At 40.4% G+C, this 11815-nt stretch overlaps 1 protein-coding gene across 4 annotated transcripts in view; it reads right to left on the bottom strand.

Moving 5' to 3' along the window:
* Window positions 1-2765: 2765 nt before the first annotated feature.
* Window positions 2766-11815, bottom strand: part of ARHGAP18 (Rho GTPase activating protein 18) — a 107588-nt gene continuing 98538 nt past the window's right edge. For 2 of the 4 annotated variants that reach the window (XM_077353287.1, XM_077353259.1), the window contains exons 13-15: window positions 8924-9048; window positions 7356-7417; window positions 2766-7151 (exon numbers count right to left, since the gene is read on the bottom strand). In XM_077353287.1, the coding sequence (XP_077209402.1) occupies window positions 7060-7151; window positions 7356-7417; window positions 8924-9048 (279 nt within the window). In that variant the 3' untranslated portion in view covers window positions 2766-7059. The remainder of the gene's footprint in view (window positions 7152-7355; window positions 7418-8923; window positions 9049-11815) is intronic. The other 2 variants (XM_077353269.1, XM_077353278.1) reach the window with 2 other exon arrangements.

Genomic DNA, 11815 nt, shown 5'->3' with positions numbered 1-11815 from the left:
CCAGAGAGGTCTCCTGGATGTAGCATATGGGGGGGGGGAGTACAGTAAGGAGGTGACAACAATTCCTGTTCTGACATATAGTGTCTGCGGTGTGATTCCTCTGCAGATTCTTCTTATTATGGCTTTTCATCTTGTGAGGCATTTTGTCTATGAGTATCTCATGACAACACGTTAGTATTTGTGGGAAATCAGGATGCTGGGGGCAGGGGAACTGAGGAAAAACCTCAAAACCATATCTTTGAACTCTTTGGGGCTTTTTGCACGGCTTCAAAATCGCACAATGGTTGCCAATTGGAAACGCTATTGATTTGCCATAACGCACGACGTCGTAGACAATCTGCAACACTCCTGAAACCGATCAGCAAAAAGCGCTTCGTTGTAGCGCTTTCAGGGGAATCCCAAAAAGTGGATTCACCCTCCGGAAAGCGCTACACTCTTGCAAACAATCTGCAACACTAGCGATAAAGACCTGTGCGTTAACATTGTTGCGGTTTCTTCAAAGTCCCTCCTCCTGAGCCTGTCCTCCAAACTTCCGGCGAAGCAATCGCCATTTTTTTTTCTCCGAGCGAGCGGGGATAAACGCACCAGCCTCTTTCTGTTTAGAGGCTTCCCTGGCTTCAGTCCTTCACCTTTAGTCACTAAGCACAAACCACATAAAAGCCCGTTTGCTGAAATAAAGTCCCTTTATTTTTTACACATTAATTCAGCCGAAAATCGGGCCCGTGAGAGGGGGGGGGATTTTTTTTTTATCACTCGAGGCAGCGTGGCAACGATCATACGATCAAACGACAGCTCACATTAGGCAGCTAGATGGGTCTCTCCGTTGCAACGAATCTACACAGATTCATTACAATGGGTCTGTTTTTTTTAAAAAAAAACCTTTCTTAAAGGGAAAGGGGCTGTTTGGGGGCATGCTAACGGCTGCCCATTGGCTGCTTGACGGCCAGGGGCGGGACGAGCTTGGAAATAGCGCTTCCTTTTCTGCCGAGACCGGAAGCTGTGGGAAACGCTACAAAACGCAACTGGATTCCACTACAAAGGCAGGTATGCATAACGATGAATTCCACTATTTTAAATGGCGATTTTTCGTTCAGTGACCAATTTGCAACAAAGATCCCGGTGCGTAAAGCCCCTTTATATCTGTGAACGGTGGGCTCCAAGATAATACTAGGAAAATGATTGAAATGAGGATTATATCACTAATTACTTTTAGAAGAAAAAGAGTTGATTTTGATACCCTACTTTTGATTTTGATACCCGATTTACCGCGGCCGCCTTTGACGCAGTGGAGGGCGGGCAAGAAGGGACACGTTCTGTCCCTGCGTCCTGGGCGGGTGCGCTCTGTTTGGAGCACGCACGCTGGAAGGGCGGGTCCTTGGAGCGCCTATTTAAGGCGCCACGTGCCAAGGACTCGGCCTCTTTGCCGGACGCCTCAGAACAGCTTCCCACCCTCCCACCCTGTACTAAGGAGTAAGTTAGCAAATATATAAAGTTTTCATATTGTTTGTTAATACTTTTGATTTATATTAGTCACACCTTCAGGGTTGTGCATGAGAGGGAGTGGATTTGAAGCGAGGCGGTGTGTGACTGCACTCCCCTGGGTATGGGGCTCCATAGGAGGTGGACCAGGGAGGGCAAAAAGCCAACCCAGTGGGGTAGGCGCGCAAGCCCCCTTTTGGCCAAGCTGCCTGAGGGTCAGCCAGAGCGGTTTGCGCCCTTTGGCCCCCTTGTGGGGCAGCTTCCCTGAGTAGGCCAATTCCTGAGGCAGGTGGTCTGCTTTCCCAGCGGGGAACGACAGCAGGCTATGTGCACAGCAGGAATTGGTTTGTGTAGCAGTCAGCAGACTGCATAGATGGTACCCTCTCACGCTATGCCAACCCTAACATGTTATTAAAGGTTGTGGCCATGTTAAAAGCCAATCATTTGTTGCGTCTTTTCTTCGAGCCAAAATTGTACTCCTGCTAGTCAATTGAAAAAGCTATTCTAATTGTTTATAATTTATTGAATAACTTTTTCTAATTGAATAAAACTGTGTTGGTCTTAAAGGTGCCACTGGACTCAAACTTTGTTCTGCTCTTTCAGACCAACACAACTTCCCACCTGAATCTAATATGTTGTTTGTGAATGTAACCAGGTGAGCCCAAAAGCATGTTAAATTAATTAACTGTATGAGCAAAACAAAATATTGACATTGCAGTCAAAAGTCCTGCAAACACATCTGTTTTTCCTGTTGGGAACCCCCCCTCACCAATGGCCTATCCCATATTTTTCTGCATCATGCAGTGCACAGCAAAATCAGTGCAGTATCTGTGCTTATATTTGTATCTGAAACAGTGAGCATGGACAAAAAGCTTATACTTGAATAAAACTTAGTTTGTCTTAAAGGTGCCACTTGACTCAAAATTTGTACTGCTGCTTCAGGCCTGAATCTACATTTGTTTTTGTTTTGCTCACCTGGTTACATCCTTAACAAGTGTTTTAGAATAATGAAAAAGTGACTCCCCCTTTCCCTTACTGGTGATGTCTGATGACTGAAATCTACATCCATCATTGTCAGTACATAAGCAGGAAGTAACAGTTATGCTAGATCAAACAACACAGTATTCAAGGCTATGATTTAATGTATGCATGAGAATGAGAGATGGCTTTGGATTTTTGCCCTCTGAAACACCTGACCTTGAAGATACTGACACACTGGAGAGAACACACTGGATCGATACAAACACAAATACACTCACAAGTGGCAAAGAAATATGAGTAACCACTTTTCATCGGAAACACTTCATTTTATATACAAATCTACCTAGATATGAACTCTAACAACAAAAACCCAACAGTTGATTCAATAATGAGTCAGTATTCATATACCCTTCTAATAATTCAGATATAAGAACAGTGTTAAGAAAATTAATTTAATAATTATAAAAAGCTTTTCAGACATTAATAAAAAGATAATGGCACTAACTTAGCAATATTTAAAAAATAATCTATAGGCCATTTATAATTTGTAATGATCACTACAGCTGTTCTCACCAACAGTAATTGTTCCTGATTTAAATACCCAGAATTCCCTTTATAGTTCAATCTGGTTTGGAGCAGTTACTACAAAAGTGGTTTGCAAAATTAGGTACATTATTTTTTAAACTTATGCTAGATTTAAAAAAAAATGTTTACTTAGGAATTTCTTTTTTGTCAGCAATAACCAGTGAGGAATTATTCATTGGTAGGACCTGCCAGCTGCCACCACATCACAGTCAAAGAAAGAGAAAGCCCTTATGGGTAACCATCAGAAGGCAGTGGGGGAGGCATGAGAGATTTCAGCACCATGTGACTAGGCAGCTGCTCGCAGCCTGTGAGGTGGGCTGCTAGCTAATTAGAAACCATGTGCTTGCATGGTGTTGACAAAATGCTTCCTTTGGCTCTTGATGACTACAGGTGAGAAAACTCCTGCCAGAACCGGTGACTGCTGCTCTTTAGGAATCCAAGTGCATTATTTAGGGAGAATTCATAAAGCCCCTCCTATTGCTTCCAGATAATTTCAGTAATTGTTCTATGGCAGAAGATTAAAGCACATGCCAGTGGGAATGTGCTGCCTCTACAAATACTATTCAGAAGTGGCTGCCTGCAGTCCTTATTTGTTTCAATGGCCTTTTGATTATGAAAGCTGCCAGTTCATCATAGAGACAAAAAGTTGCAACACTAATGAAACAATCAAACACTGCTAAGCAGCTACTGCTATAAAAAGACGGTGGTGATTATTTCAATATAAAAAAAAAACCCAGGAAGATCTCATCCTTTGATTTACATCTTTTTTTTTTTTAAGGCACCTCTTCCCCAATCCAATTTGTGAAGTGTTGTAGAATCCCTGTGGTATTGTTATATTGATGATGGACAAAACCAGCAGGCCTCCAGACATGGATAGACCAGCTCCAAGTGCTGAGAGTCCCACCAACAGCAAGGAAGTACTAACCTGCCCACAACTAACATACATAGAACAATTGTACATCAAGAAGTTAGAATATGTTTTTTTCCCAAAACATTCAACATCTTGCTGGGGTCTGTTGTCATAAAATCTCATGCAAATTGAGCATTACCTTCCTCCCATAGATGGAAAAAAATAACTGGTTTATGATCTATGCAACTACATGAATATTTGAATCTCCTTCCCACTTGGGCCCACCAGAATGTATGGAAAGAAGTAAACAAGCATCACACCATCTCTGGTGAACTAGTGTTGAAATCTCTTTCACAGACATTACCATCCTGAACCATGTTGACTTTGGCAGCTACTTTGCCATTGAGATAATAGTTGGCTTGAGTCCAAATAGTCTGAAAATGATACCAAGCTTGGCTTTGTAGTATTTAGTATGGTAATCCATAGATACGGCACAGCAATGTAGTGCATTCAGTAGTAGATAGTAAGCATCAAGATTTATGTATACTAAGCAATGATGACTATTGTCCTTAGACTTCAGGGGCTATAGACCAAGTTATACTGATTTAATGCTATCTTTGGACATGTCCAAGAAATGATGGGGAGGCTGGTAGGTCCATGTGGATTACTGCCCGTAGCATTTAGATCATGGTATGTTGCTCCTACATATGAATATTATCACATGTATTGTATGGCATTTACATTACTCTGAATTATTTGCATGCAGGTGTCAAACCCATAAGAAAGGAATACAATAATATGTGATGCAGTCCTTTCCTCTTTAGCTAAGAACAGCTGAAATTATAGTTCACATGGGTCTCCAGGAGACAGCTCATAAGCTATTGGTTGCTTGCCAGCTGCTGCAGAATAACATGTGAATCCCCTAGAAGAACCAGAAAAGCAGCATTAAAATATCTCCCGTAAGCTCTTTTTTATTAAAGCTTTTCATCCATAGAACTTTTCTCTCTGCTGCTTATCAAATAGCTTCATTTCTGCACTCTTCCTAGTCTGTTTTCTGCTTCTAGAACTTGGTAATATATTGGGGTTGGGGAGTAGCATGGGATAACTTGTCAATACTCAGAAGTAGCTTTCATTAAAGAAAAGGTGCACCCCTGCATTAGTAATGAGAAGTAGTTAATCTCCGGTATATAGCAACAGACTCACTTTGATAAGAGGGAGAAGAGGAAAGTACCATAAAATAGGAGCAAGATTTGAACTCAGTCATGCACATAATAGTGGTGGTCTGTAGGGTTTTCAAGACAAAAGATGAACGTGGCTTGCCGTTGCTGCTTCCATGTAGCAGCCCTAGACTTCCATGTAGACTCCCATCCAATACTAACCAGGGCTGACCCTGCTTAGTGTCCAGGATTGGATGAGATTAGGCTAGTTTGGGCCATTCAAGTCAGGGTCCCTTTCATGGTGCAGAAGCCCCAACCTAGTCTAGTCTATTGCAACTGGACTGATGTCAAAGGTTGCAGTTTCCTTTACCTGCACTCCTCCATCACCCTAGCCTGGAGCCATATGGATTTGTGCATTAAGTATTTCCAGCACTGCAGGAATCAAGCATAACTTCAAACTCACTACAAGAATAAACCAGAATGATCTCTATATCAAATGAATCATAACTATTGAAAGCAATAGCTATAATTGCATAATGCAAAAGTACATTACAAGAAGCCATAAATGTCACCATACTGGGTTGACAATATAACAAAATGATCTGAATTTATAAAAGAATTAGCATACAAAAATTCAAGATCTTTATAAAGTCAAAAAAGTCTAGTAACACTGCCTGTCTTCAGTTTTTGTAAGGAAGTTTTTAATTTTTGAGCTGCATGGTAGTAGTGATATTGTATTATTTTATATTTTATATACCACAGCACTGTATATTACAAGAGTTGTTGCTTTCACTAAGCCTCTGGAAATCCATAATGCATGTAGTAGCACTACAAGCCTCCTGGTTGGTGTTTTGTTTTAACCCTACCTATTAGTCAAGGGATGGTTGCTAGAGGAGAACATGTGACCTTATCCATATTTAGCTGCAGCTGTCTGAAAGGAATTCACATACTCATGGTAGTAAAAAATAAGTTCCTGCAGCTACAGCAGTTATGGCTGGAGAAGGGCAGGTCAATGGGCTGCATAGGTAGACAGTTCATTTTTCAGAACTCGGATATATTGCAGGAATACATCTCTAAAAGTTTAAAGTAGCTTTCATTGTCCTGCTTCTGCTCATCACAGGATACTAGCTAACCTTTACCTGTCATTGTCAGAGGACAGTAATCAAAGGCTATGCTGTGTTCAGTTTTCTTTTATACGGACTCTGCTTGGCCTTGGACTGCTCTGTGGCTGGCTAGAACTGTAATTTTTAGACAAAACACTCTTACCCTTGCTGTTGGTGCACACTCACTGTTAGCTAGTGCTTCTAAGTGAGGGAAGGCTGAATTTGCAATGAATAGTGGGGCCACTGAATCCTTAGCAAATGGGTAGAAAAGGAATCACACTGGTTATTTGTGTCTTCTTCTGCCCATCAGCCTCTATGGCACTGTAAATAGTAGTTCAAGAATGATTTCAAGCTAGATGATCCACTCTGGCACAGCTGTTTATAGCAGACTAGACTAAAGGAGGTTCACTAAAGAGGAGTGGCCTATTCCCTTTTTCCAAAGTTTTTTTTCATTTAATTTTAATTTAAACATAGACTGATGCCTATATAAAAGCTTTGACTGCATATGTTGTAGCACTGCTACATAGTTTCCATATGGAGTACAAGCACTATTGAGTATGAGGGCTAACAAGAGATGGTTTCCCCAAAGGTATTATTTTAGAGTGACCTTAAGATAATCCATGTCTTCAATTGAAAATGAAGGCACAAAAAGCACTTGAAGGTAGATGGGATCATACTAAAGGCACAGTGGTTCCCATGAGAAAGGGCTGTTCTGACAGAATGAAACAGCTACCGTTGACTTGTGAAATGGGGAGGGCAGCTCCTTGTATCCCAAATCTAGCACTGCTAATATCCCTTTAAACAATAGGATACATTTTAAATATCAAAACAATACATCATTTTCTTATTTCACGTTGTCTGACAATACAGTCCGGAGCTTATCTTCCACTGAAGAACCGGGAATTCAGCAGTTTTTTGATTTTATAACCCACTCGGCATTTGGGTTTAGTTGATACAAATCCTTCATGTAGGCATCAATATCAAGGCAGCGTTCACCTGTGTGGGAAACATAACGTTACCTGAAGTCACAGATTTCTAAAACATGTAGATGAATATGAGGGGAAACTGCTTTTCACCCAAATTCCAACATGGTGGTGGAAACTATCATACAAACAGTGACTCTCTGTTAATATCTGATTTCAGGATGTACTGTAATAAATGTTCAACTCTGCTCTAAGTCTATACATTAAATAGCCTTACCAATATTTCCCCCAATTTCATATAAAAACACCTCTTCTTTCTTCAGATCTTGGACAGTTCCACTAGAAATGAAATGTAACAAGATGATTAGGCATGATGCCAAATAACTTGGAACTAAGTGCTGCTGCTGTACTTAAAAACACTGCTCACCAGTTAGGGAAACTGCCAATACACTAAAATTATCCTAGCATTTTTATCTTTTCCCCATCTGTTAGTGAAATAAGACAGAAGCCTATCATACTTGAATGATAATGGGGAAAGGAGTGAATTATATGGATGCAAGTTTCCTGAAGGAACACAGATTACATTTTTCCGACTACTCTCATAGTGGGTCATTGGGCGATTTGATTTGTTCTATTTGCCCAGATTGTAATATGTTTATGCTATTGCAAACAAACAATATCCGTGCTCTACATTTCATGCTTCTGGCATTGTTCTATATGTTGTAACTGTCACTTTAACGATTTCTACTGACATTACTTGGGGATGAGTACAAGGGGAGCGGATTCACTGGTAGCCTATGGTTCCTGAGCCTCTAATTCTGCCATCAGTCATGTGATTTAAATACAAACAGTTTTCCACTGCAATTTTTGCACAAGTAATACATTGGCTGTTCTGTTTTTAAAAAGAACCAAACAAACTGGAAGGTTGTGTTCAAGGTCCAGAGGAGAAATAAACATTTTTTCACAGAAATGGTTTCCAACACAAGACAGTGGTGCAGTGGTAGATGCAGCTTTGCATGTGCTCGATGATTTATTTTTAATTGTAAAACAAAAAGTAAAAGGTATGCAGTTTGGAAAGAACGAAAGTGTACCCCTTTAAAACAATACCAATGTTTGTATTATCATGGCTCGGGGGGGGGGGGGGAAGTATGCATCATATTATTGCAGATGGGACAAGTGCTGCCCAGCAGGTGCCCCTGGGAGTGCTGCACCTTCATGTTATACATCAAAAACCAGTTTCTCAAAAACATGAAAGGTGTTTGTGTGATCCCTTGTCAAGAGAAGGGGGGACAGTTACAGACAGATGGGGAAATATGCAAAAAAAAACACCTTTCACCATACACAGGAGGTGTCTTTGTGTCAGGCAACAAACAAAAGCAAAAACTGTTTGTCAAATGCTAGAAAGTATATATATATTTAAATACACAGATACAAGATTTACTAAGGCCTCTCATTCCCTTCCTTCCTACCCCAGGACACTTTCCCAGTGCACTACCATCTTCGCCCCTCCCACTCAAAAAGTCAATATACAAATATCTAGGCTCTGTGGTTGAAATTTCTAAGCCTGTTGACAAAACAGGAAGCAATTGCTAGTTCAGAGTTATTATAGCATAGCTGCGTCTCAATAAGTATGGCCAAGAATGACCATTAGGAAATTAAAGGATTAGACATATTTCTTTAAAAAATCTTTAGTTTATTGATTTCTTTTAAATTACACTGTTATTATTTTTTTTTAGAAAAGCATTGATCCTTTGAACAAAATTACTCAGTTTTTTGTTGTTGCTGACACAAGCTACTACTTAAGCCAATGAAGTGTTCAGGAAACAGCAAGAGACAGGGTTGTACCTTTTTTGGCTGAGAAACCTGGCAACTACATCACCCGCTTTTAGCTCCTCTGTCAGCTGAATTGCCATGGAAACTTTGGAAAGATGAGGCGCTTGCACCCGTATTACTCCCTGAGGAATGTCAGCCTGCAAAGCAGTAATGAAACTGGAATGTAGCAGCTTGCAGCTGGCTTTGAGGAGCTTCTCAAAACACAGTGCAGAATAATTAATTTGGGCAGATCGCACGCTGAATGCTCAAGTAAAGCGCATTACTCTTCTCTGAACAGGGGGGAAAAATGACTTATCATACAGTTTACTGAAATGCTTACAGAGTATTTTTCATATTGATGGAACAGCCTATTGCATATTTTCACAGAAATAACACGATAAATCGTTAGTGCCGCATTTAGGCAGAGGTTCAGCATATTATGGAGTTATAAACAGTTGTTAGATTTACACATGAATCAAACTCTGTTCTGCATTCAAGCAACAACAACAAAAACTTTTAAAATGTGTAGCTAAATGTCAAACAGATCCAGAAATGCTCTCATGATAGTTTAGGCTTCCCTTTCAGAAATAACGGAAGATTAACAGAGCTTCTAGAAAGATATTATACAATTCTTGATTGCTATTTTTAAACATTATTCCAGATTCCAAATAATGAATCTTTTACAAAAAGAGAGTTCTTTTATATATTTAAAATAAGTAGCAATCACATATAAAATTCCAGTTCATTGGTTCAATCATTTGGAATCATTCAAGGCTTTCTCCTACTGCCCCTAGGTTGGCCCCTTGTATGCGAGGACAGCAGCAGGAAAAATATTAACACACCAGAAGTGGGGTTTTTATCACATTTTAGTTATTTCATTTGTTATAAGAGGCAATAAAAATGCTGTTGCAAAGCAAGAGCAAGGTGGAGGTGGGGGAAGATGGGAGAGTTGAACAGAAATATAATGGAATTCAAGTGTTCAGGAGGGCTACACAGAAGCAGCTTACTTTGTGATGCTTTTGGTTCTCTCTTTCTTCTAGAGGTTCTCCAGCAACATTAAGTGCAGTGACCCCAAGGGTTCATGCTGTTAACACCGGCATAGGTTCAGACACAACAACAAACCAAGCAGAAACTTCCAGCTCGCTTGGCTCTTCCACAAACTGTAAGCTTAACTTATTTAGTTCCAGGGGTTGGGCAAACGTCTACACCAGCAGCCACCTGTACCAGCACTGCAGGATTGTAACTCATCAGCTGCCAGTTCAGAGTACAACCATGAGCTAGTGTTTGTCCCAAAGCGGAAAGTAATTAGCTTTTGGCATGTATTCACAGAATGGAGCATGAGAATATCCAGGGCTCTTTCCATGATTTTTAGCCTTCATGGTTCAGCATTATTTCTACCCCAGTCTTTCTTTAGCACATTGCTCTACACCAGGCTTTCTCAACCAGGGTTTTGTAAAGCAGTGGGGTTTCTTGATGGTTCTGGAAGGGTTTTCTGAATGGGCAGGAGTTAATTCATTATATTTTAATGTGTTAAACATATATTGGCTGATATGATTATATATGGACATGTCGACCTGCCCCCCAAGGGCCAATGATGGCCTGAGAGGGGGTTTGAAAGGGGAGGGCCCCCGGGTGGGCATGTACATAGCCATGCTTCCCAACCATATTGTGCATGGTTGTGCCACTTCTGGGGTGTCTTGAAGCCTGAAGAATGTTTCAGGGTTTTCTCAATGGTAAAAAAGTTGAGAAAGGATGCTCTATGCCTGCAACTGTCACAGTGAACTCTGTGATTTTGGACAGAGCATCTGATCAGCATCCTAAGATGACTAGTGAAGATAGCTGTAGCCAGCATGTGCTTACATAGCACACAGAGGGCACTGTGTAATGACCCTTCTCAGTTTACAGGTACATCATCAGGTTGCCATGTAGGTCAGCTTGATTTGTATTGTGGTGATCAAATGCAACAAAAGACTGTACCATTCCCTGGTGGAAGAACTGGGGCAAGTGCATCAGGAAAATATTTTCACTTAAGTTTCCTACCCTTCTGGATACTGAAGGCAGATTATGAAGGGAGAAAAAGTACATTAAGAAAAAGAAAGAACAAAAATGCTCTTGTGTACAGATGAAATTAAAAAAACGTTTATGGGTAAATAATCCTAGACCATGCCATAGTTATCCCTCTCTCTTCTTCATGCAAATGAAATTAATGAAATATTTCTGTTTTCCTTGCAAACATTTTAGTGATTATGTCGAAGTCACAAACTATATTTTGTGCTTCTTCTACCACATCAAAATTGAGAAGCACTGGCAAGCTATGGCTTGCAGCAAGTCCAAAAGTATTTCACTGACAGGTTCATATATTTGCTCTACCTTTCCTCCTGCCTTCTTGGACAACTAGTGGCTTGCCATGACAGTCAAATAATGGTTTGACCATTGCCTTTGACCCCGGGCCATTGATGGGTGGGGGGCAGAGTAGGTGACTATGATCCTAGACTTTACAAACAGATGTTTCAGTTCCTTTCAACTCCATCCAAACAAAAGACAACATTTATAAATTAGGTCTGTTGTTGAGACTGGAGTTCCAGATTTCAAACTATATTCAGATTCCAAATCACTATTAAAACACTTCTTCCTTGGTATTCTATATACAGATATGCTGTTAAAATGGAAGAAATATATCTTTCTGCAAGACTCTTACTAGGCAGAGGTGTTGTGTGTTTTGCTGACTGTTTTTACATCCAGATATTTACATTCTTAATTTTTACATCACTCATTGTCTTCACTCTTAGTATTCCCAAAAAATGTTACACAAAGAGCCAAACACAGCCTGAGATGTGTATCAAGGATTCTAAAATCCCTCCCCCAATTTTTCCAAATCAGACTGGAGGCCGAGGGAGAGGGTCATGTGTATAGGCTACATTAGAT

Source organism: Paroedura picta, chromosome 1 (assembly GCF_049243985.1).
Source record: "Paroedura picta isolate Pp20150507F chromosome 1, Ppicta_v3.0, whole genome shotgun sequence".
In the NCBI taxonomy this organism is placed as follows: Eukaryota; Metazoa; Chordata; class Lepidosauria; order Squamata; family Gekkonidae; genus Paroedura; species Paroedura picta.
Note: the sequence above shows the minus strand (reverse complement) of the source record. Positions and strands in the feature narration are given on the sequence as shown.